At 36.5% G+C, this 27,753-nt stretch overlaps 1 protein-coding gene across 1 annotated transcript in view; it reads right to left on the bottom strand.

Annotated features, from left to right (window-relative positions):
* Positions 1–13,562, bottom strand: part of LOC107582801 (probable phospholipid-transporting ATPase VA) — a 66,620-nt gene extending 53,058 nt beyond the window's left edge. The window contains exon 1 of the mRNA XM_016268824.1: positions 12,830–13,562. Within this exon, the coding sequence (XP_016124310.1) occupies positions 12,830–13,287 (458 nt within the window). The 5' untranslated portion in view covers positions 13,288–13,562. The remainder of the gene's footprint in view (positions 1–12,829) is intronic.
* Positions 13,563–27,753: the final 14,191 nt, after the last annotated feature.

Genomic DNA, 27,753 nt, shown 5'->3' on the forward strand with positions numbered 1-27,753 from the left:
TAAACAAACCTTCCTTCTGTTTCTTTTCCCGTCTTACCACACATGTGGGGGCATGTTAGAATGAGCCGGTTTAGGTAGGCGTGGTTGACTTAACTTTTATAAAGAATATCTCTTTGGATTTGAGACTTTAGTCTTTGCAACTTTACAGATCTTCTTTATGCAGCAAGAGCTTGTAACACTCCAAAGAGAAAGGAAAAATGGAAATCGCATCATATGACCCCTTTAAAATTAGCCAACAAGCCATATGTGTTGACTGTGAAAGACAGTATACTTTAATTATATGCATTTATGGTGCAATTGCTACATTTTCGTTTTCATATGTACTGCAAGCAATGTGCTGTCCCTTTAATTCAGCGCGTGTATCCCAGCAAAAATAGACTCGGTGCGGAAACGATCTCTGCACTGCTGCAGACGCACCGCTCCTGAATGCACTGCCGTGTGCAGTGTGAATGCTTTAATCCATTAACATGAGCGCGGAAAAAATACGCACCACATACCACGCACTGCAAACAGAATAATGTGAACCTGGCATTATGTGTGTGCGCTGCAAGTGTGCATGAGTGCACGGTCTACAGGAGAGCCCACGAGCGCTGAATGGTTAAACACTGGCAAGAATGAAAAAGTAATGCAAAAACTTTACTTTACTTGTATAAACTTTAGTGACGATGTAACACTGCCTTGATTGTGCAAGTGACAATTCCTGGGTCAACTGTGCAGCTCGCTTACAGACAGACATGATGTGTGGTGATTTGAAGCCATTCGAGTATTTTTAGAGAGAAAGAGAGCACGCGGTGATTCACTCACGCTATTTGTGAAATTACGTCTCACACAAGGTTTTCAAATTACTTTGCAAGTTATTTAATGAAGAAATATGAAGGTGATTACCTCACATTCAGCATTATAGTTATTTCACCCGCAACGGACAGAGACGGTGCCGCTGCATGTCGTACCAAACCTCTCACAGAAGCGTCATCAGCTTGAGATCGCTTTTTTGAGATCGGCCTTTTAGAGACCGCCGATCAATCATCCCAACGTGATTATCGGCCGATAATGATCGGTAGCCGATCAATCGGAGCACCCCTAGTATTTTGACACTTTGCTGCTTGTGACCTCTGCTGCTTGCGTTGTTTTCTGCATTAGCAGTGAACACATCCGTAAGCAGTAAAAGTGAAAAACAAGACCAAACAAACTCTACACAGGACTGAACAATAAACAAACCACATTAGTGCCGTGTTCAAAACTGGAAGGTTAGTGTTCATGGTGTTGGCCTAACATGATGGGCAACATGACGCCTATTTCAGGAGGACAAAAATAATATTACAGGCCTTTGGCAAACATAGCTGCAGGGACTCTGGTTGGGACTCGCCGCTGCTAAACAAACCTTCCTTCTGTTTCTTTTCCCGTCTTTCCACACATAAGAGCGCTCTTTTACTGCCACACGGGAATGTGGCGTAACCTTTTACACAAACTCGGCTTCAAGAGATGTGCACAAAGTAGAGGAAGAGCCAATTCTCCATGGTTTAAGAGGAGTCGTCGCCTGATGGCAAAGGAAAAAAGGTGAAAAGAGCCACCAGGAGGATTCTTTGAGTCCCTTGACAGACAATAGAGTGCTGCAGGAATGCATTTTTGCAGGCCGGTCAATGGGTCTATGGGGTTATCATTTTGTCAATGGGTTCCTATTGGGTTGTTGTCATAGGAACAAGGGTGATGCTAACTCACACACAAGCGATATGTCCCTCACTGCAGCGCTTTTGAGTAAGTCACATAAATGACAAAATAAAAACTGCATAAAACCACTCATATTTTGGAAGCATGTGAATTACACACTTCACCTGAAAATCAACTTTGAACCCATGTTTAACTGCACTGCTGATTACAGGCATGAGGGCCAGTCGGGTCGGACAACATCCAGCTGTAAGTACATAAACACGTCATTGAGAGGAAGCAGGGAGAGACCAGGGAGGTCATCAGGATGTTGCACTGATAATGCAATTCACAATCTAGCTTATTTTAATAAATAATTCTGGTCACTGTAAAAACTTTTGAAAGTTAAGCATTTGGAGGAGGAGGCTTGTAAACATCCATAGGTCAGATAATGATCCATGGTTGAAAAAAAAGAGAGAGAGAAAGAAAATTAAGTTTAGGAGCGCTAATAAATAAGGAAACCAGGATGACCATGAGCACACAATTCACCAATTCAGCTTTAGGTTAGATCTTAGTTTAAAAGTTCTCCTTAAAAGTCATAAAAGCAACAGGTATATGAACTAAAAGTCACCAAACTCCAATTTAAAATTTTGATGTCACTTCATGAAATCTTGAGCATTCAAACAATATATCTGACTTGCAATTGTCGTTTTATCAAGCTAAATGCATTTAAAAAAAAATCACTTAAGAAGCCATTGGCTTCTATAAGAAACAAAAATAGGCACCAAATTATTTTAAGTGCCACACTACATTAACGTATATGAACAAAAGATTCATGTTAATGTATAAAAGATTAAACCACAACCTTTGAAAACCTAAGCTTCTGAAATGTTAAAAAATGAATTAATTAAACATTAAGGTAACTAATTTTCATATATACTGTATATAAATTACCCTAAACAGTTATGATCACCATGGATGCATTTATTTGATCAAATACAGGGAAAACAGTAATATTGTGAAATATCATTACAATGTAAAGTAACCGTTTACTAGGTTATCATATATTAAATTATCATATATTAAATGTAATATATATAATATATTATTCCAGTTATTTCAGCAGCCATTTCAGTGTTGCATCATCTTTCAGAAATGATTCTAATATGCTGATTTGGTGCTAAAGGAACATCTTTCATTATTAACAATGTTATGTGCAGCTTAATATTTTTGTGGAAAAGGTGAATTTTTTTTCCAGGATTCTTTGATGAACAAATTAAATGAACAAGAATTTATTTGAAACAAATAACTAAAAAACAAACTTCATAGTAGGGCTGGACGATATGGCCAAAATTTATGTAACGATATATTTCTTAATTTTGGTCGATACGATATAATTCCGATATCGATATGAACACTATTAAAAAAAGCCTCATAAAAATGGCCAAGAACGCCCACAACAGATGTCTGTGCATACAAACTTATGAAAAATTAATTTGCCAAGTCCATGACACCTCATATAAAACCATATAATATAAAAAAGGCACAAATAAATTAATTTTCACCTTTTATTTGTATTTAGCCTTCATACAAACAAGAAATGTGAAATCATTGTCAAATAATCGTCTCAGACTCACCTAATTAATATTAATATCTTTAACTTCAAACTATAGGCTAACATGCACTACCAGTCAAAAGTTTTTGAACAGTAACATTTTGAAATATTTTTACTATTTAAAATAACTTTTCTATTTGAAAATATTTTTAAATGTGTCAATTTATTCCTGTGATTTCAAAGCTATATTTTTAGCATCATTAATTAGGGCTGTGCGATATTGAAGAAAAATGCGATATGCGATACCTTATTAAAAAATGCGATATTCGATACGATATTGCTTAAAGTATGTAAAATCAATTTCAATTATATTTTAAAATATTTAAAAATTAAAATTATATAACCAATTTGCTTCACATTCTTTCTTGGAAAAGAAAGAATCACTACACAGGGTGTCTACAGATATGAACAAGTTAAATTTAAGACTTTTTAATACCACCTTATGTGAAATTTAAGACCAAGCCTGTGATGGAAATACACATTATATAAATTTTAAGGGGGTCTGAATACTTTCCGTACCCACTGTGTATATATATAAATATTCACTTAAAACATAACAGACTGCGTTTACGACTGCGTTTACGAGAATGATCGTCGAGACGGGTATTATTGATATAATTCTGTGTGTATGTGTCTGTTCAAACATGAGGAGGAGATGCGAAAGACGAATCAACTCAGTGTTTGCGCACTGTCTGAAACGCGTCTCTCTGTGTGTGTGCGCGCTTTGCACAGGTGCGGCAGAACTGAAGAGACACTGCGCTAGATGCGGCTTGTGCGTGCGCTTCAGGTGTGAGTCAGACAGCAAGACGAGACGGCAAAGAGTTGTTTTCTGCAACTTATTGCACTTGACTCTTTTTAACGTCAAGCAATTCTCTGCTATATGCGTCGAACTAAAACTTTGACCTTTTGCAACGTTTTGATTTAAGTAGCCCATTATTGAAATGATTGAGATATCCCACGCCCTTGCGATATGCATATTGCGATATTTACATTTGCAATATTTCGATAATTTCGATATATCGTGCAGCCCTATCATTAATCCAGTCACATGATCCTTCAGAAATCATTCTAATATTCTGATTTGCTGCTCAAAAAATCATTTATGATTATGTTGAAAACAGCTAAGTATAATTTTTTCAGGTTTCTTTGATGAATAGAAAGTTCAGAAGAACAGCATTTATCTAAAATAGAAATCTTTTGTAACATTATAAATGTCTTTATCATCACTTTGATCAATTTAAAGCATCCTTGCTAAATAAAAGTATTAATTTCTATAATGATTTTCCAAAAAAAATAAAAATAAAAGAAACATACTGACAAGCTTTTGAATGGAATAGTGTATAATATTACAAAAGCTTTTTATTTCAGATAAATGCTGATCTTTGGATCTTTCTATTCATCAAAGAATACTGAATAAAAATGTACTCAACTGTTTTAAATACTGATAATCAGCAAATCGGCATATTAAAATGATTTCTGGATCATGTGACACTGAAGAGTAATGATGCTGAAAATTCAGCTTTGATCACAGAAATAAATTACATTTTAAAATATATTCAAATAGAAAGCAGTTATTTTAAATAGTAATAAAAGAATTCTTAAAAAAATATCTTACTAGAATCTTACCGTTCAAAAACTTTTGACTGGTAGTGTAGGCTGATTATTCTTACAGATAGAAACAAATGTGCTTTAGCCAGTATAAAGTGTATGAAAAGTGCTCCGAGTTGCTGCAGGAGAAAACAAAAAACTTTGCTAAGACGGGCTTATTATTGAACATGCAAACTGATTCTCTGCCAGCAGGAGGCACTTTGAGAGCAGCTGTAATCAAATCAGCTCCGCTCATGAATGCTTCTTTATCAGATAAAATGAAAATGCCATCGAAACTTTTCTGAAGACCCTTCAGAGATACATTCAAATAAAACACCCGCGACGTGTTTTGATTTTGAAACGTGCAGTGCTCATGTTTATTCAATGAAGTCAAACGCCACAAATAAATCAATGTATGGGAAACACTGGTAATGTATATCGAAATATCGGAAATGTGTTTAAAAATCATATCATTGTTATTGAAAAAAAAATTATAATCGCGATACATATTGATATTGAATTATTGTCCAGCCCTACTTCATACTACAGTCAAGGTCTCTGTAAAGGGCTACTATGATACAGATATCCATATTAAAACTGTACCAGAGATTTACAAGTAGGTGAACTTGAGCCGTTTGAGAGAGTGTGACCCATCTCACCCTGCAAAAGCTCTAAATTCCTTGAATTCCTGTCTCCTGTCCTCTCTCAACTCTCGCTGAAGAAAACAAGCATTGATATCAAAAACCCCCAGGAAACCATGTCACATTGTACACAGATTTTCAAAAAAACAGTGCGATATTTTTGTTGTAAGCATTTGAAAAGAGCAGCAAGAAACACAATAGAAAGTCTTTTGAGCCTGCTGCTTCCCGCTGAACACAGGAAAGGAGGGGACGCACTCACTTTCTAGACAATTCTATTGTTTTCCCGACCCCACTGTCTCGCTTGAAAAATTACTCGCCTTATTTTACGAGTTGCATTTGATAGTGCTTTCAAACACACAATAGGCCATGTCAGAGAGGCAGGTTATGAAGGTTTTAGCAATTTTCCTGAATGAAAATAAAAGAAAACTGACTTGAGACGTCCCCATTGCAATGCTCACAATTGGTCTTTGCTGCTACATAAAAAAAAAACGTTTTCAGGCATTTCAGACCATCATCCACACAGTCTTACATAACCCTTTCTCCTGTCATCCAACATGAGCATCTCTCTTGAGTGCTGACATCTCAGACACCCTGCAATGTTAACAAATCATCGAAATGTCTCCAAGTCGTGTTTACCCTGAAGCTAAACAGGAACTCCATTTATGTAGGTCTCCCCCAAAATAGCTATTTCTATTTGAACAGGATGACCCTCAGAATGAAATGCACATACCTTCATGTGCACAGCCGATCAGCAAAAAAAGAAATGTTATGGCTCGGCAAACAAGTCTCTTATTTATATTTAAGATGGTGAAAATATTAACATAAATATACATCAAAACAAAAGAGCCAGGGCCTTTTATAATGCTGCGGACACAATATTACACAGGAAGACATTGTAGAAATACCCTGTTTGCAGCCGTCTAGCTATCTTCGATTAATTTAATTTAAAAAAACAGTGTCTGATTATTGGAAAAAGAAAGAAAGTAGCAGATGCCTGGTCATATAATCTCAACATGGAGACGACCGCATGCAGAACAAAAAACCATCTTCTATAGGCCACTTATGATTTCCTTATAAGTTTGATGGATTTGGAAATCACACAAGGGAGAATTGAAACCAGACTAGAGATTTGCATTTGACATCAGTGCGTTACTAATAACATGACATTATAATAAGCATAAAAACACACTGCACACACAAATATTAGGTAATACTCTACCATTCAAAATGAACATTTTTAGGTTTTCATTTAAAAAAAAAAAGAAAAGGAATTAATACTTTCATTCAACAAAGATGCATTCAATTGATCACAAGTCAGAGTAAAGACTGTAACATTGTTACAAAAGGTTTGTTTAAAATAAATGCTATCTTTCAAATCAGCATATTATGATTTCTGAAGGATCATGTGCCACTGAAGACTGGCTGCTGAAAATTCAGCTTTGACTTCTCTAATTTCTCAGCTGTTTTGAAGTTTGTGTACAGTCAAACATTTAATCCATGGATGAGGCAAGATGCAAAGCATGATGAAAGACAGAAGAAATTCTGCAATATTCACATTCCTTATTTTAACCATTTTTACATCATTGTGCAATAACACAATACAAAATGGAAAAATGTTGACCAAATATTTTCATAGGCATCACTGCCACACACAACACTGCAGTGTTCGACAGCAAACCGTTTTATACTCACAAAGTATATACAATGTATCCTATACCAAGCTATTAAATCACTTGGTTATTTGCATAACATCAGACAACATGACACTTGCACCAGATGTCTGTAATTAGAGTGTAGTGCCTGGATGCCATGCAAACGTGGAAAACATTGTTCAGATACAAAAACACCTTGCTGAACCCAGAGGAGTTGCTAGAGAGAAAGAAAAGTGTCTGGTCCCATTGTACAATTTACACTTGTAATGTTTAAGACATCTTATTTATTAGCACTAAAGGGAAATGAGTCCTTTACAGTAGGGATGGGCGATATCTTATCGTTTGCGATAGATCGGTAAAAATTCTCCCCACGATGAGAATTAGTCTTCCCGCGATAATAACAATAAAGACTAGTTGTTGACATATTTCTGTGTGCGACAGTGTGGAGCAACTTCGCGGAAGGTGGACGTGAAATTGAGGAGGAGCAGCCTATATCGGTATATGAGGAGCTTGAGCTCCTTTTACAATCTGTAACTGGTTTGGTTAGGGCTGTACAGTGCACAAAAAATCGGTCTGAATAAATGTACTACAGTAGCATGTGTGCGATACAGTTTTGCATGTGTATGAGCCGGTTTACAAACCTGTTGTCCAACAAAGATATAATTTATATTGACATGCTTTTTCTCCAAATTAACTTAACATAGTCGAGTGTTTGAAATACTTCTTTTTGTGACCAGACGTGGTTTCATATTACAGAATTATAGTATTACATACAGTGATAAAGGCCATGTCGATTAACATTGCATTATAAATATACTTTCCTTATAAAAATACCCAAGATTGAAGAACACAGAAAAACCATATATTTTGTGCAATCGTATGTTTATTTTCCTCAAGTTTCATCAGTTAACATCTCTATCCCCGTTGTGCGTTTTATACAGCGATAACTGGATACCTTCCTGGATCGTCATCAGTAGTATTACTTCTGCTATGGATATGTGGAGTTTCTGTGCAAGAGTGCTTCCAGTATGAATTAAACAGTCTTTACATTACGTGTGTACTCAATGCTCACAACACCCTATTTTAGGTAAAAATAGGAAAGATAATACTTTTCTCTAGTTTGTCTCTTGTGTATCAGTAGTTTCATCTGATAAACAAACTCAAACACACGTGTTTTCAGCGTCTGCGTCTCAATATATGAGGACATGAACACATGCACTTCATCTTCAGAGCTGTTCTTAGAGTCACTTCATCAGCTTTATGCAGTTTCATTTGAGAAAAAATACCGTCAAATACACGCTGAAACTAAAACTGAAAGACCTTCATGACAAACAGTCAAAATAAAAGTCTGGTTTAACTTGAAATTATATGCCAGAATATATTAATTCATTTCACTAGACACCCTTTTTTATGATAAATTTGTACTGAATCATAAAACACGGAATCCATAAGAAATCAAATGGAAAACACAGAATTTAAGAAAATATAAAATGCATTTTTGCATAAAATGCAAGATATCAAGATATTAAATAAATAAAGTATGTAAGTATGTATGTATTAGAGCCCGACCGATATGTTTTTTTTTGGGGCCGATACCGATATTTGGGAGTAAAAAAAAAGGCAGATTTCGATATATCGGCCGATATTCTTCATCTACAGTATCAGTCAAAAGTTTGGACACTTTCCCATTCGTGTCCAAACATTTGACTGGTACTATATATAGAATACAGTATATACATAAACGGAATATATATACATAAACACATTTTTTGCAATGATCACTCAAATGTGGTGATCAATGGATACGTAATGGAGGCTGGGCATTTAACTATTTAATAATAAACTTTATTATCCAAAATGAGTCTGACATATGTTTTTTTTTGGGGCCGATACCGATATTAGGAAGTTAAAAAAAAGCCGATATCGATATATCGGCAGATATTCTTTGTGTATATTATAGTACAGTACCAGTCAAAAGTTTGGACACTTTCCCATTCGTGTCCAAACATTTGACTGGTACTATATATAGAATACAGTATATACATAAACGGAATATATATACATAAACACATTTTTTGCAATGATCACTCAAATGTGGTGATCAATGGATACGTAATGGAGGCTGGGCATTTAACTATTTAATAATAAACTTTATTATCCAAAATGAGTCTGACATCAGTGCACTGAACAGTAAAGTTGAAGTATATACTATCGACGTGGGGGTGGTCTCATTCGAAAGCGGGCCTCTAGACGTACACCCGATTTGCATTCGAGAGGGTTCCTCGAGCTGAAGGGATCCCCCGAATTTGAATGCGGATTCTCCACGCCGTTACGGAGATATGGCCGTTCAAAGTTTTAATGGTTTTCCATAGACTTAATCTTTAAAGCATTTCATCCAGGTCGCCAGTAGCAAACAATGGAGCGCGCTCTGCTGGATAAACTAAGTAATTACACCATTTCAAGCATTTTATCTGCATTATATGTTCTGTAAAAAAAAATTTCATATTGGCGGCATTTTCGCCGATACCGATATATCGCGACAGGCTCATATCGGCCGATAATGTCGGCAAAACGATATATCGTTCTGGCTCTGGTATGTATGCATGTATATTGGAATATATCAAACAAGTAGCCCTTGAGACTATTTTATCCCTTCAGGGAGCCCTCACTCACAAAAAGGTTGGAGACCCCTGCTCTAAAGAAACAGGATTCCCTGAATTATCGTCATTGATATCGCTATCGTAATAAATACCAGAAATATCGTATAGACATATTTTTAAGTCCATATCGCCCATCCTTACTTTACAGTCCAACCAGTGGCTAGTAATTCAAGTGTGAGTCTCCGTGACAAACTTTGCAATCATATTAAAAGGTCAAATCAGGTTCAGCCAGGGTGACATCATACTGAGAATTCAATCTGCTGTAATTCAGTGTTGCTTTGTTAGCAACGGGAGCAGTTTTCAAAATAGAGTAATTTGTTTGAGAAAATTCAATCAAGCCCAGCCTTGAGAGCAACATTGACACAGCACAAACTCAGACTGTGGAGTCTGAGAAACACTGTAGCTTTTGACAGAGCTGATACATGGCTGACAGAGACGCTTTTCATCAAGAAATACAGTCTCCAGACTGACTCTCTGACTCCAAAAAATAACCAAGTGGAAGCTCTCAAAAGCATAGATGAGAGACAGGCTGTTCACCAAACTTTTTTTTTCAAACTGACAGTAACAGAGAAAGCACGACAACGTCCTTCATTTCTGTATAAAATTAAATTTCCTGACAAGTTTTATCTGCTAAAGGGCCTGTAGATCAAGTGGATGGAGGTGAATAGTTTGTTCCAGCAAGTTCACGCTATAAGCACACTGTGTTTATCACCAAGGACAAAACTGAACTCAAACATGTAAAAGGTGTCGGACTTGGTCATAAATGAATCTTCAGGGCAAGATTATCTGACACGTCACAACTAGGGGCAATGTGAAAGGAACTGAACTCCGTTCACTCAAGTTTTTAAAGTTTGAAAGGGGATCCTTGACTTAATTGACTGAATAAGCAGAATAGCAGATTAACAAGCCCTCACTCAGTGTTATTTTACTATTATAATTTAGATACTATTATAGTGTAATTCCATGTCAAATCAACCACATTTCAGAAACTTAATGCAGTTGTTTTGAAATGATACATTTCTAGTTTCAACATAATTTGTTCTTCAGACATTCCTCTTTAAAAGAAAAGCATCACATTTCTAGTTTCAACATAATTTGTTCTTCAGACATTACTCTTTAAAAGAAAAGAAGCATCATATTTATGCAAAGTCACCCACATTTGGTTTTTGACCACTGAAAATGTGTACCATTTAAGGATTTACTCCTAGAGCCATACTGAAATTCCAGTATCTCTGGAACTGAAACATAGGGCCTTAAAAATGAAGATGCCAAAAGGAAAAAGTTTGCTAAGACCCAATATCTAAAAGGACATTAAGATATCTTTAATACTTCTAGAGTTACAGGCATGCAAACTTTGGAGAAAAAACGTAAAGACCAACACCGGCACATAAAGCAACGAAGATTGCTGAAGTCAACAGATTTTACGATGATCAGATTATGATGCTCATGCTGCTATCTTTCTGAAGTCATTTTTAACCCCCTATAATTTGGCTCTGAATCTCAGGTGAAAATTGCCATTTTGACCCCCCTCTACAAAATAGTGGATTATTCAGTAAATATTAATTCATGACATAATAATCTGTCTTTCATCACTATATACATGTTTATCTTTCTTCAGAAAAAAATATTAGCAAAATCAAAAATTTGAGCCGGGGACCTCTGGTTGAGTTGACACGGAATGACCCTATCACATTTATTCATATTTTGAATTAGTTTTTATTTTTATATTTTTCCTTTTGAAAATAAAAATGTTGCCTAGGCAGCTAGCTGAAATAAAAGGAGTACTTTTAAAAATAATTTTATACGTTTTATTTGTAAAGTTTTAGCTTACTACAACAACCCTGCACTCAACACAACAAGAGAATAAAAGACAGTGTCTTGAGGTGATCAGCTACAATTAAATAACATACCTCATACTAATAAGCCTATACTTATGTTCAGACAAACATGGCTAAATATACATTAAACTCACTGGAATTCATTGATGACATACATGAGTGACACTGAGGCCTGAAATGCACAATCATATCAGCCACTCTGACAGCACTCATTTATCCAGAGTGTGAAATTTCAATCACTGTTCCTTCCCTTTTGCCTATCAGTACTATGTGCTCATTGGGGTCATGTGGTGTGAGGCGTTTCACACAACAAAATATACCAAAATACAAAAGCCAGCACACTAATATCGCTCCCCAACCTGAGTCTCATAGATCTAGTGAGTTACCAACCTAGACAACATTTTTTTGGGGACCCAAATGCTTTTTGCATACTGCATTTAAACTCACATTTAATCCAAAACAATTTCAGTACACCGGTAAACGGTTTCGGTTTCACACCTGTCATTTTCAAGGGGATGAGCATCACTTTTAATCCTAGTTTAATTAAACCCAGCTCCAGAACTGGGGGCCAAAGGCATACAAACAGTATGCCATGCTGGAGTGTAATTGGGAGTTGTTTATCAACAGACAACCAATCATATATATCATAAACTTACTCAATACTTCACTCATTAAATATTTATGCACTTTAAATGTTAATCTTGGAGAGTTTTATATGTTGCCTAAATCAAAGTCTGAAGGGAAACGTTACAAAATGAGTCAAAAAAGCAGATTTACGTAGCAAATGAACAAGCAGTTACACAGGACAGGTGGCCATGTCCTGTATTTGCCCAATCCATATGACTAACCTCCTAAATATGCTAATAAGAACGCTAAACCAGCGTTTCAGAAAGGAAAGTACTGAATGAAATCTCAGAACCTGACTACCAGATTGATGGACAGTGTGAAAATGACACGAAAATAATGAAAATAACCCAGGATTACAACTTTCAAGCGTAAAAAAAGCCCACAACTTTGTTGCTTAGAAAGACAAAGCATTAGTTTGAGATATTAGCCACATCCTGAAACTCCTCGTTCAACAGGTAGGCAGGCCCACAGGTCCTTAGCAGCAAGGCAAAAACTCTGTGTCTATTCTCGGCGAGGGAAACTAAACAGACACATGGCTTTATGGCACTTTCAAGCACGTGCTTACCTGCTGTAAACGAGACAGTCCATATGATTGATTTCTTTATCCGAGCGGTGTCGTCTGTAATCCTCCCATAAATCCTTGATAGCGGTAACGGACAAAATAAAAACCACAGGGGCAAGAGCCAACTCTGGTTGAAAAGCATTGACCACAGGCACGAAATTCAGTAAGGCTATGAAAACAAAATACACGTTGGCAAATCGGTGGAATTGCTCGAAGAGGTTCTTCGGTAGGAAAGAAAGCAGCGTGTATTTTGTGGTTTTGATCTTATTGTTTGCATAGTGTCTGTTGGGGTTATCCCCTCCTTTGGTATGGTCATATAAGATATTGGCGTGCACAATCCTTGTTTTGCTCTCCTTTTTGCTTTTCCTTCTTTTATGCTTTTTCACTTTGGTACTTTTCGTTTCTCCAGACTCTCCGGTCTCTCGCGCCATACTTCGCCCAAAACTTTTGTCTCTTTTCATTGAACCAATAAAGATGGTATCTATGTGATCATACTGATCCTCTTTGCCGACGAAGGGCCGTATGAAAAGTTCTTCACTCTGTTTTATCGTCCTCACCCATCGCGTCAATTCTCTCCCTTTCTCTCGTCAGCACTGAAAAGTTTTACAGCGGCATCTTTTTTTCCCTCAGTGGATGAAGATGCTTTAAGGCAGGGCCGAGCAAATGTACATACGCTCTGTTACACATTTTAGCTATATAAATCATTAGGATAAACCTACAGACGAGCATTCCTTGTTTAAAGTCCACCCCTATGATTGTGCTTGCGGTGTTTTACGCAGGCCGTGTTGAAAAAAATAAGCCAATCATGGGAGGTACAAAATTAACGTCACCGCCAACGCAAATAAACCTCCGCCCACCGACCAATGAAACATCTGAACTGAAAGTGCCACGCGTTACCATTGAGAAAAAAAAAGTGTTTCCCGTTGTAAGATGCAAGTGTAAACACAGTTTGTTTTGAAGCCACAATTTTATTTAATCAGGCATCTGGATAATCTGGGTTTAATGCAGATGTAAGTGACCTGTAGCAGTCAGATTTCTGCATTAATTGTTGCAAAGCCAAGTGTTGTCGAATATGTAGCTAATATGAAACTGAACTTTTTTTTTGTGATAAAAAAAAAGATTGTGTCTAATGTCTACTATTATTGCTTACTATTATGTTTTATCTGTGTTGCCCTTCTTGTCATCTACTTATGTAGTCATCCCTGTTTAGTTTTTTTAATAAGTTCTCATCATCTTCCTAAAACTCTGAATATTATTACAAAGCTCAGAGATAAAACCTAAGGACTACAGACTTACGTTTACAGAACAAAAAGATAAATGCATCTAAACGTTTTAGAAAACTCATTACTGAGGAAAAAATCTAGCCTTTCTGTTTGTTTACTTGTCCTGATATCTGTAAAATGCATTGCAGAAAGTTCACTGAGAGCATAAACTTATAAAGCATAAAATCGAGCTGAACACAGGACGAGGAGGACGACACAAACAGATGACAAGGGAGGACAACACAGATGAAACAACAGCAATAACAGTAGACAAAGACAAATGTATTGTACAGTCAAGACTTTTTTTTTTAGCACAAACTGAACACCATTTTTGGAAAAAGCCTTCCATAAATGACGGAACAAGATGATATAAATAAAGAGCATACACATCGACATACTAATTTCAGAGATAACGACAAATGTATAGTACAAAGCAGTCACTCCTTTCTAGCACAAATGGAACCTCAAACACAGGAACCAGACAAAATTAGTCGTAGTGTGTTCTGTTTGAGTTAATGTATGATATCTTGTGCGCTATTTACAGTTACTCTTGTGCCTTCGTTATCTATTTATTTTCTAAACAGCCATAATTGTTCAAATTAAGATTTTTTTTCAAGGTAATTATAATAACAAATTGACAACATTTGTTTATGTGGTTAAAAAATTAACTTATAGAAGTAAAAAAGCTCAAAATAGAGCGATGTATATATTGTTTACTATTGTAAATTCTTTAGTATGGTAGTAGCAGAGTAGGTTTTGGGATGGTTGCCTTCCCACAAACTATTAAACAGACCACACCAAAAATGTAGATATTTCAGTTCAATTAAAAATAGCACATGAACGTTTCATTAGTGATCACATCAAATCTACGCCCTTTTGGTGGAGATTCCTGTAGCCATGAAACTATTAACGATTCGTTATGTTTATATTACTGCCACAAACAAGTTAATCAGCTTCGCTGTGACTCAGGAGCCTGCAATGAGACGAAAGCAAACATGCCACCTAGTGCAGTTTAATAAACTCTCTGATCTGTTTATCCCTTGTTATCTTCTGATTGAATAAGACCATCTGTCTTAAGAATGCAGAAAAACAACTTTGCAATAACTCTGTATGCTAACTTGAGGTCTGAATTTAAAAAAAAAGTTCTTCGTCCATTGCATAACAGACAAACTGAGGATTATTACAGCTGTTTAATGTGAATGGATATAAGACTGCTTTTGTTGCAATTGCATAAGCAGGTTGGCAAAGTTTGATTACAGGAATAGCTGGGTTAATAATGGTACAAGTTCTGCATCATGAATGGGAAGAACTGGTTCAAATTCCATTCAGGATATTTCGTCTTTTTTTCTACTGATGTACACTCTTAAAAATAAAGGTGCTTCACGATGCCATAGAAGAACCTTTTTGTCTAAATGGTTCCATAAAGAACCTTTCGGTTTCACAAAAGGTTCTTTGTGGCGAAAGAAGGTTCTTCAGATTACAAAAAGGTAAGAAAGAGATGGTTCTTTAAAGAACCTTTGACTGAATAGTTATTTTTGGACCCAAAAATGGTTCTTCTATGGCATCGCTTGAAGAACCTTTTGAAGCACCTTTATTTTTAAGAGTGTACCCTTGAGCAGGGAAAGGAACAAAGCAAGTTGTCTCTGTGCTCTGACATCTGTCTGCAGCGTATACCAGCTGTTGAATTTCTAGTTATCTATAAAATCTAAGCGATAAATCATGACAATGAGGTAAGATCTAAATAGATAAAAATAGATTTTAAATAGATAAACAAGTTGCTATCGCTATTGATCAGGTGGAAAAACACATTTTGACATCAACAGAGGCATACATTAGTAACTGTGTGTCGCTTTGTTCTTTTATGAAAATGCTGAGCATAGGTCATTGTTTTTTTCTTCTTCTTCTGTTTATTACCTACTGGTGTAAATGAAGGATATTTCTGCAGGGATTGTGCTACATGGTGATTTATGTGTCTGCCTGCAAAGTCACAAATTTTAAACTTCTATTTATCTTAAGGGCATTTTAGTGTACCATGCTTTGCCTTTTAAAACTCAGCTCAGGGTGTTTTTTATACTCTCTTGGGTGTAAATAAAAAGCAGCACTGCATTTAGAATAACTCTGAAACTTCTTGTAGTAAATGTATAGTTGGCTGGTAATGGACTGGATCTGGTTTTTACTGTTTGGAATCCAGCTCAACACCAGTTCAGTTAAAGCTTGCATGGCCGGCTTTGATTAAATTAATTAACGTTGCAATGTGAATTGCTTGAATTTGTCAGAATACATACATTTTTCTTGTTTGAATAAACACACAAGCAGTAACATTTAATACTTCATTCACAATGCAGGAATTCCAAGGCTAGCTCCATCAACATGATGGTTTATTCAAAATAGTCATGTGAAATTGGCTTTGGATGGAGATACTTAGCCTATGTGAAAGAGTATTTTTCACTGCACAGTCAATTATGTCATAATTTCTGGGAAAGCTTTTTTAGAGATACAAAAAATGAAATTAGATGAATCACGTTCAGCCTTTTCCCAGACTTTTGCGGTCAAAACAGCACATGGATTTCTCTCATCTGTGAAAAGCGCATCATTGCAGTGGCTTTCTGGCAGTCAGCATGACTGCTTGGAAACGCTCCCTTGTCTCGCTACTGTTTTTCAGGTCTGTGTTGGGTCTGTAGCAGCGTGCGGCAGTGTCTCAGGACCGGCACTCTTTGACCATGCATCACGGAGAAATTGAATTGTTCCTTAATGCCAAGATGCCACAGAGTCCAATCAGCCATTATTTTTCCCCAAACCCAACAGCTGGACGCTTGTACTGCAAATCAAGGACGACAGTGGGCCGGATAGGGCCCTGATTGATCTCCCCCTGCCTCCTTCGCTCAGGGCTAAATGACCCAGCACTCACAAATCTGCTGAGATCTGGAGATTTGGATAGATGCAGCCTCCACTTCCAATAAACCTGGAGAGTGTCCATGCCTGCTGGCTGCCTTTGAAACCTGATTCAGCATTTGCCACTGTTTTGCAGCTCTACATCATTGTGCTTAGCAAGTGGATTAAGTATTGTCATTTAGCAGATCGAATGAATCTTGAATTAGAACATTTAGCTGTTGATGGTGTTTATGGGTTCTGTCTGAAGAAGCTGCCCCCTTGTGGTACAGCTGTTGTAATTTTTTTTTACGGCCTGTTTTATTTATGCTGTTAAGTTTTGGAGATTGTGGTGTCATCAATTGAAAATATTTGTATCACTTATCAATGATTTCATCGTTTTACACATCACCAGTGTTAGCAAATTATAACATCATTCATCAATCATATGAGTACAGGCTAATTAAAATGAAAGCCAAATGATTCATTTGAGTCATCTAATCACAGCGAATTATACCTAAATGCATCTCCATAACAATGATGACTGATGTTAAAGGTAGCATGATTTATTATTAATGACAAAACTTTTAAGATGATTCACATTATTTAGGCTCAATCTTATTCATTAAAGGGAACCATTTAACAGTTTGGGAATCACTTTTGTTCTTTTAAGATTATATAAGTGGAAAAATGGCTGGCTGTACTGCAGATTTGTTCATTCACACCCAATTTACTAAGAATACAATTTTCCTCCAAATTAACCACCATTATATTTTGGCAGTTCTCTAGGCAACCTGTCAACACATACTGCCATTCACATCTGATAGTTTTTTTCCATCATAATTTGATTTTTAATATCATTATCAGCCATTACAATGAACCAGTGAGCCATGAAATTTATGTGGTTTAAGTGGTTCAAATATCTCCACATTTCACACCAGAATGATGCTTTGCAATGTTTTGCAGTAAAGATAATCAACGAGTTAGTTGAACTTTGATATGCTCAGAACAGTGCAGAAATGATGGACATGAAGGCATTTAGCTACCACTTTGTTTATTTAAACGGGGAGTTATCTCAATTATCACCAGTAAAGTATGGAGTGCCACAAGGATCTGTCCTAGGTCCTCTGCTATTTTCAATATACGTTACCCCTTCATAATATTATTAGAAAATACGGAATTAGTTTCCACTGTTATGTTGATGATACTCAACTATATATCTCAAGAAGACCAGATGAAACTTCTAAATTTTCTAAGCTAACATTAAAAATGTAAAAGATTGGATGACCAATAATTTTCTCCTATTGAATTCGGATAAGACAGAGATTGGACTTACTTATTGGACCAAAAAGCAGTACACAGAATCTCTTGGATTACAATTTGCAACTAGACGGATGTACTGTTACTTCCTCTACAGTTAAAAATCTGTTATATTAGACAGCAACTTGTCTTTTGAAAATCATATTTCCCATGTTACAAAAACAGCATCCTTCCATCTTAGAAACATTGCCAAGCTACGAAACATGTTACTTGTTTCTGATTCAGAAAAGCTAGTTCATGCATTTATGATCTCTAGACTGGACTATTGTAATGCACTGCTAGGTGGTTGTCTTGCATCTTCAATAAACAAGCTACTGGTAGTCCAAAATGCAGCGGCTAAAGTCCTTACCAGGTCAAGAAAATATTATCATATTACCCCAATTTTACAGTCTCTGCACTGGCTACCTATTAAGTTTCATATCAGTTACAAATTATTATTACTTACCTACAAGGCACTTAATGGTTTAGCTCCTGCGTACCTAACTAGTCTTCTACCACGCTACAATCCATCACGCTCCCTAAGGTTGCAAAACTCTGGACTTTTGGTAGTACCTAGGATAGCAAAGTCCACTAAAGGAGGTAGAGCTTTTTAGCATTTGGCTCCCAAACACTGGAATAGCCTTCCTGATAACGTTCGGGGTTCAGACACACTCTCTCTGTTTAAATCTAGATTAAAGACACATCTCTTTGGCCAAGCATTCAAATAATGCATCTTATAATCTTGAACTGCAGTTATATCTGATCAAATGCACATTATTATTCCTTAGCTTCGGTTGAACAAATAATTTTTGCTTGGTTGGAAAAGCAGCTACGCAAATTATGTCTCTATTTGTTTCCCTGTTTCTGCCACGGGATTGATATCTAGATATTGTGTAACGTCTAGGTTACTTGTGTAACCCTCATTCCCTGAAGGAGGGAATGGAGATGTTACGTCAGTCGTGACTGACGAATTGGGATCTCGCCCGAGAGCCCAATCACCTTCGAGTGTTAACTAAACAAGCCAATTTGAGATAAATCAGGCAGGTTATTTGTGAATCTGTCTTTGGTGGCTGGAACAATAGTTCTGCCCGGACGATAACGCGGAGCCATATAGTTAATATTAGTAATACGCAGCATGCACGATACAAGGAAATGGTCAGTAACATCATCGCTTTGAGGTACGATATCTATATCAGTAAGATCAATGTGTAATCACTGGGTAGCCAGTGGCGGCACAGAAAAACCCAGGAACAAAGGTTTCTCCACCCGGCACTCCACCGGGGGAAGGAGTGAATTACACAAGCTTTAGTCTGGATTCAGCCCTCACCTGAGATCTGAGATGACCGAACACCTGAGAAGAGATGATGCAAACCCCTCAGAGGACTTCAGATGATGCCAATCTTGAAACAACATAAACTACCAAATTTTGCTACAAGTTTGATTGCAACATATAATCATTGCTGTTAATTGTGTTCATCTTCTGTTTGATTACGTCATTAACTGAATTTTACCGTACATTTCTGCCATATGTACATCAATTTGACATAGTCACCACTGACAAGCTACTACTAAATATATTGTAGAAACTTAATTTCCTGTAAAGCTGCTTTGCAACGATTTGAATCGTGAAAAGCGCCATACAAATAAACTTGAATTGAATTGAATTGAATTGAATTATTAAGCTATTTCTCAAGTCACAGTGCAGGTAATTTCAGGTTTTATTATCCTTTTGGGTCTCTTTGAGTCTCTTTCTGCTTTGTAAAGAGGACCAGATGACATTGTGATGAGTCCTAAACACAAAAGTGCTGGCAAGACAAAGGTGCTGTCCTCTGGCACCTTATTGCACATATAGCACAACTTAAAAAAAAAATTGCTTTGCACATATTATTCAGCTCTATTTTGGTCTTTTGTGCAGCTCACAATCTAAGCACAAGTAATGAATCTGCAGTATAGACAGTGGTTTTCATTTTTTTCTTTTTTTCGTCCTGCATGTTAGATTTTGTCATTTCAGCAAATAAAACAATGTGCACACCCCTCAAACCTCTAACTAACTGTTTGTGAAATTAAAGGGATAGGTCACCTAAAAAGGACAATTCTGCCATTTTTGGCTGAACTATACAGATGCACTCAGTAAATGTCTTTAGTACTAAGAGAAGCTTTAGCATTCCTATTCATCTCAATGGCAGTTTCTTGGCTGGCGCAGGGCTTCCCGGAAGTTTGTTCATGGGTGAACACATTTGTCTTGTGACTGATCACTCATGTGGAGAAAAAGGGGTACAAAATAGTCTATTTCACAGTTTCCGTATTTTTATTCACCGATGCCAGTAGAAATGTCTCTCTCTAGAAAATCTCAGTGGGGACTTTTTGTCAACTTCTATTGTTTGCATACTGAGCTAATCATATTTTATATCCCCTAACCCTAAACCTTTACCTCACATTTTTACATTTTTATTAAGAAATTATTTATGTTTACTATGCTGTTTTTTTGTGGTAGACTGTTGTCTCACAATGTAGAAGAAGTAGTTTTATTTATATAGAACCTTTCTGCAGCTTAAGGTCACTTTACAAAAATACATTTCAGGTACATTTCACAGGTACAAGTAAAAATAGGTGATAGGTAGGTACTGGGGACATTTAGTCTCCACAGTGAGTAAAACCTGAACCACACACACAAAAAGCAAACATTTGCCCCTCAAGAGATGATAAATACATTTTTATTTAGCTGACAGTGTGAAAAATAGAAAAAACATAAAATAGTTATCTGCCACATCAAGCACATTCGTTTTTCCACACTGACAACAAGGTCAACAGTTCATCCATCTAGCTCAGTCTGTGTATCATGCGCAATGCTGAAGAAGTGATCTTTTGATAAACGATCCTACAAATTCAATACTTTTTTTGTGTCATGAGACCATATTTTGTTTTCATCATTTGTCTGTGGCTGTGCTGTAATGAATAAAAGAGGGCAGGTGGTGTTGATAGTAGCACACTCGCATCCCAATCACTGCTGTTCTTTTACAAGCAGAGCTCTGAAACACTGGGATGTGCTTTCTGAGCCGTTCTCAAGAGGATGCAGCAGTATCCGTTAAAGATGAGTTATAGGGGAGCGGTCAGGTGACAAGAACATAAATAGTGGAGAGAGACACACGCACTGAGGTTTGATCTAGAGAAAAAGTAAAAAACAGGTTGCCCATGGTTACCCTGAAAAAAGTTTTAAATATAATAAAAATTAGTTATAGTAAAAATAATAATTATTATTTATTTTCGATATACATTCTTTGAAAAACAAAGCAAATAACTCAAGATAATGCATTTCCAGTGTATTCAAACTTTAAATGTTGACTTTAATGCATGTTTTTTCTCCTTTTTCTATATTTTACTTTCTAGCTTGGTGAAGTGATGTATAGCTGACTTCAGTTGTGCTGCAGTCTAGTAGAAATGACAAGTATATTACGCATACAGATATGAGACTAGACAGCAGAGGGAGCTAGACTCCATCCAGTATGCTCACAATACCACACTTTCTCAATAGTGTTTGGCTGTATTCAGAATAGAACACTAGCGTACTGCATACCGCACAGTATGTACTAAATGTTGTGCAATATTTCTGTGCAATATGCATTTATGCATACATTTATGTAAACCATAGTTTTACATTACATTCCTTTAAAATGTTATTTTAAATATATATATATATATATATTTTTTTTTTAAATTCAAGTTTAATGTAAAGTTTGTATTAATTATTATTATTTTATTACTTTTTTTATTTCTAATCCATTTTGGGTAAAACTTTTAGGAATACTAAAATGATTAATGATAATTAATGATGATAAATAATGAAAAAATAGATATAAATATTATGGTGGATACAACTTCCGGTTCATTCATTACAGAAAATTTGAACGTATTGCATTGTGGGATTACAAGTATTCAATGCAGTTTTTTTCCCTGTTGGATACACATACTGTATGCCCTCCAGGTTTTAATATGCTATGCAGAGTATACATATACTGCAGAAATAGTAAGATTAGTATGCTAGTATTCTATTCCAAACAGCCCTTGCGTGTGTGCAAGAGAAAAGAAGCAAGTTAGTACTGTACATGTGTGAGTGCTTTGAGACACAGAGCAATATACAACCTTAAAGTGTTAACCTCTTTAGCGAGATTCAATTCTATGTTGTCTCACTCATTCGCTGCAGACCATTTTGGTGCAGTGAGGGAAACGAGGTTATTTTGAACCCATCGGCACCATAAGTGTTACACTGCGAGGGGCATCACATTTCAACAACCCGACCACTCATTCCTTTTCCTGCTTCCACGATCAACAAGCTGTTGCGGGAGTATTACTGAGACAATCACTGCTAGGTGAAAGCCAACTGTAATAGCCAGCAATGAGACAAGCTCTTATGATATTAGATTATTCTGGTGGGGAAGATCTAGGAGGAACAGAAAGTTCACAATCGGGCGATGGTCCTTACAACAGCTCCGAACAGTTAGATAACATCCTCCTAAATCTGGTCCTGGTTGCCTGGAGACAGGAGTATGATTTGGATGGTGTTGATATGGGAGACAAAGTGCCACTCTCTGCCTGCACGAAGAAGCTCTAATATCATCTGAGGGTGCTCGAAAATGCCCTTTAAACTAATGAAATAATAAAATTGACTAATGGCATGGGAAAATCGCACTGCTATTTCTTCCCCTTGTAAATATCAAGCATACATTTATTTTCGCTCTGATCATAAGGAGATGTCAAACAACTCAACACAGCGCACAGAAGAACAGGTTAACTGACATTAGTGCTTCAAAAGAGACAAACTACACGGCGCTGATCTTATTTAACCGCTATTCTGGTGCCTAACCATGTAACATTTCTTTTCAGACAATGATAAAGAGTCAAATAAAAATAAAATCATCTGTACAATGCTCTCCACCGATCAGCCCACACAGCCATCTGCAGACATTTGATGGTTTCACAAGACTCACTCGGAGCATTTCAGCACCAAATTCAATTAACATCATCCAAAGCCGGTTGGAAGTAATGTCAGGAAGAGATTTGCACTGGGGAAAAGCAGTTCATATTTTATCATAAATCACTCTGCAGGGTGCTTGCTAATGACTTTCTTGTGACCATCACTCTGCATCTGATCAATTGTGCTGATTTCCATTTCTAAAAAGCTGTTGATGAGATTGAGTACTAGGCATCAATCATGATAGAAAAATGCAATGAATGCAATGGATGAGGCCCTCACCCCCTAGTACTTCAACACGCACTGGAGTAAGGGACATGAAAGGGATAATTCACCCCAAAAAATTAATTCTTGTTCAAATTTTACAAATCTGTATGACTTTCGTTCTCCCATGCACGCCATAAGATATTTTAAAGAAATGTACTGGTTGTTTTATTACAATGAATGAGGACTGAAGCTGTTGAGATTAAAATGCAGGTTTTATTCGGATCTTAAACAGGTCTTAAAAAGTCTTAATTCTCCCTTCTACAATTCAAAGCCTTAAAAAAGTCTTAAAGGGGACATAACACACAGTTTCTGCCAATCTCATGTTAATCTTGAGTACCTATAGAGTAGTACTGCATCCTTCATATCTCCGAAGAGTCTTTAGTTTTATCAGATTTATAAAAGAAAGATAGAGCTTCACGCTTCACTCCGAAAACAGTCCTGGAGGAGTGTCGTGGGCGGAGCTAAAGAGTCATGAGCAGGCAAAGCTTTTGCGTAACAAAGCTGTGACATCAAAACATAAATAAAACAGGAACAAAAATTTTATTGACTTAAATTTTATTTAATTTGTTTATAAAACATTCGTCACCGAAATGCCGGGAACAAACAAACACACTTGCACAACTCCGTTGCTGCTCTAGCTCTGGTTGATGTGTGCACGTGCTCTTCCGGGAGAAGTGCCTATACCAGGAATTCTGCCCTTTATGATGTCATACAAGGCCATACTCAAAAAAAATAATAATTTCGAAACATATACGAACCCTGAAAGAGTGTTTTTGGCACAGAAATACTCTGTAATACGTCCAACACATTTTTTTTTTTAAACTTTGGCCATGTTTATCATGAGAATCCAACTCTTTAACAGTGCAAAGAAGTCAGAATGCATGAGGTTTGTAAGACTTCTGTGACTTCTGTGATTTTTCTGAACTCATATGATAGCTAATTTTGATAAAAAGAAAATAAATTACATGAGGATGAGTAAATAATGATTCTTTTTTTTGGGGTGAACTATTTCTTTAACTACAAGCAATTTTAAATTCAATCATAACAGCTGCTGCACTATCCCCTGACCTGTGACCTTTTCCCTGTCTGTCATTAAAGGTCACTGATTTGCACTTTTTTTTTACTGTTCACTTGTCTCTCCTCCTCTGATCACTAGGATTTAACCATATGGTTGTGTGTTAAATGGCTACTACAATCTCTGACGTTCAGAACAGCGCATGGTAAATTGATTTTCTTCTTTTCCTTTTCTTGGTAAGGAAGGCTCATCAGAAATGAGAATGACAAAAGCCCCATATATGACATGTGCCACCCACTGTAAGGTGTTGTGTGGACACATTGGGTGAACGTGGTGTCTATTTTAATCCAAACAGTGGGCGATCTTCATGCTATCAACTGCTATAGTGGCTTCCCATCTGGCCATATGTTCTAAGCACGGAACACGTCGATGTGGTTAACACAAGCTCAGCGGCTATACTGACAGATGGGTACTCAGCAATCTGCGAGTCACATACTAGCCATGCTTTCTTTATAAAAGTTAATTGAGAATGGCTAATAGACATGACTAGTTATGTTTCTAAACCTAGCTGACTCTTTTAGACAAAAACCGTCCCAGAATGTTTGACGTATAGCTAATGGAAATACATATATTTAATTTAACAGTATTTCATTCAGCATTTTTTTTTAATTATTTGCATACAATTATAGTTTTGAATTAGCTTTATTTTTTGTTTTCAGTTTTCATTTAAATTTTACTGTAAGTTTTAGTAATTTTATGTTCTTTTGTCATTTTTACTATTTAAAATATTTTTACTGTTTTAAATATTTTTAAATTAGTTTAAAAAAATTTTCAGTTTTAGTTTTTCATACTTGAAACCTTGTACCAGAATTACTGCCAATATAGAATGTTTTCAAGTCATTTATAAGAGACCATTTCAGATGCTGCCTCAAGAAAGTATGTGCCTATGTAGACAGTAGACAGGCAGCTCACTGTTTTGGAACAGAACCACTGTCATATTAGAAAGAAGACTGCCCCAATACAAACTTAGGCATAACTACAGAATCTCAGGTAGAGTGTGAAGTGTGAGGAAGAGTCCACTGTTGCAACCTGACATATGTGAAACCACCCACGTCGACACATCTGAGCTTCCTGTCACAAAGACAGGTGCTCAAAGTCTTAAAGGCAGCAGAGGGGCAGAGAAAGAAGAAAATAAATAACAGGTTACAGTTTTCACATTGCCTGGATGGGAAAAGCGATAGAGGGACCTATCAGAAGCGTAGGCCTACAGCAGTTTTGGCACTAAGTCTTTTTTGCCATGCGTAGTGGACTGAACTCAGTAGAAAACACATTGAAAAATCATTATAAACCTGTTTATCAACACAATCATTTCCAATATAAGCTTTCATGAAGTAACAAAAAAATAAATAAATAAATGGAGTGAACTACTCACCAATTATTTGAAAAAAAAGCGCTTCCTTTTAATTAAACCTGACTGAGTCCAGATTTACAGTAAGCTGTTTATAGTCACAGTTTGTGGCACGTATGGTGTGGAAAAGGCCTAAGAGAACTCAGTTTTTTTTCTAATTAAAAAATTACTGAGAGCACCTTTAAGAAAACAGAAAGTAAGCCTGAGAGAGAGAGAGTAAGAGAAACCCAATCGTAGAGCCCCAGAAACTGAGGAGAGTGGGCTTCAGCAGATGATTGCCTGTGTGTGGGAATCGGAGGCACCACACTGGCACAAATATTAAAACAAACGCTCTCTAACCGACCAGAGAGAACATCTTAGAAACGGGACAACAGCTCTGAGACCGATTAGCACAGCAGTTGCACTCGCGCTCATGCTAATTACACTCCTACCAATAAACTCCATCCAGAGGAGGGTAATCATTCAGGAGGAGGGATGTGGTGGGTGAGGTGGGCCATGAGCAGTGGGGTTCAAATGAGCTGGTCATCAGATGACAAGTACATGTAGGTCATCAGCGTTGTCTGGAACTTGGCTTGTTGGTCCTGAAACTTTTCAGAAATTTGTCTTCTTTTTACTGCAAGACTTTAGCGGTATACACTCTTAAAAATAAAGGTGCTTCAAAAGGTTCTTCAAGCGATGCCATAGAAGAACCATTTTTGGTTCCACAAAGAACCATTCAGTCAAAGGTTCTTTAAAGAACCATCTCTTTCTTACCTTTTTGTAATCTGAAGAACCTTCTTTCACCACAAAGAACCTTTTGTGAAACAGAAAGGTTCTTCAGATGTTAAAGGTTCTCTATGGAACCATTTAGACAAAAAGGTTATTCTATGGCATCGTGAAGCACCTTTATTTTTAAGAGTGTAGTCAGAAATTAGTATGTGAAGTTAGCAAACATTGCAAGTCTGGTATCCTGCTTTATTTAACTGCTTTAAGTAACAACTCCCGTACTAAAGGGGGCGGTAGAGTTAACATTAATTACAGTTACATGTGTTAAATGTTGTTTCAATTAATGTATTGTTATTCAAGTAACTAGTTATCCAACTTATTTTTCAAAGCAAAAGTAAGCTTTTTCCTGTCAACGTGTGAGAATTTTGATTAATTTGCTGCTATTGGTAAATAAACAGAATAATAAAAAAGTGCAGTAAACATTAAAACTTTTTGAACTACAAACCAGTGTATAATAATATGCCAACAAATACCAGATAGCAATATCAAGCAGCATAAGAGACTACTTTTGTACAGCAAAAAAAAAAACTAAAAGCAGCTGACACTGGAAGCCTTGCACATTCAAGGTTAAAAATGGGTAAAAAATAAGCTGGATAAACATGCCAGCTGTTTAACTAACCTTAACTAACTTGCTCGGTTTTTGTTATGGGAGTAGTTGACCTATATGAGATAAGACTGACTGGAGAATAAGCGAAATTTGTGACAATAATGGCAATGCAATGCATGCACAGAGTTGCATTAAAAACTGCATTTTGACACATTTTAAATGAAACAACATATGAAATCAAGCTTGCATAGGTAGAAGCGCTGACATGTGCAGAGAGTACATTTCAGGCCTATGAAAACAAAGTCTGGGGTTTGCACAAAATTTTGACCAATGAATTTCCATGACTTGCAGCATTCGTGACTATTTTAAAAATTCTTTATAGAGATTGCACCTGCAATCTAGCTGATGAAATATAATCTGTATTGACTTTTTCAGATGTTATATCATAACTTTACTTGGCCTGAAATAACCGTTTTGAAATTGTATAACACTTCCAAGCTTTCCAAGACGGTGAAAAAAAATCAATA

Source organism: Sinocyclocheilus grahami, unplaced genomic scaffold, assembly GCF_001515645.1.
Source record: "Sinocyclocheilus grahami isolate Dianchi unplaced genomic scaffold, SAMN03320097.WGS_v1.1 scaffold47.1, whole genome shotgun sequence".
In the NCBI taxonomy this organism is placed as follows: Eukaryota; Metazoa; Chordata; class Actinopteri; order Cypriniformes; family Cyprinidae; genus Sinocyclocheilus; species Sinocyclocheilus grahami.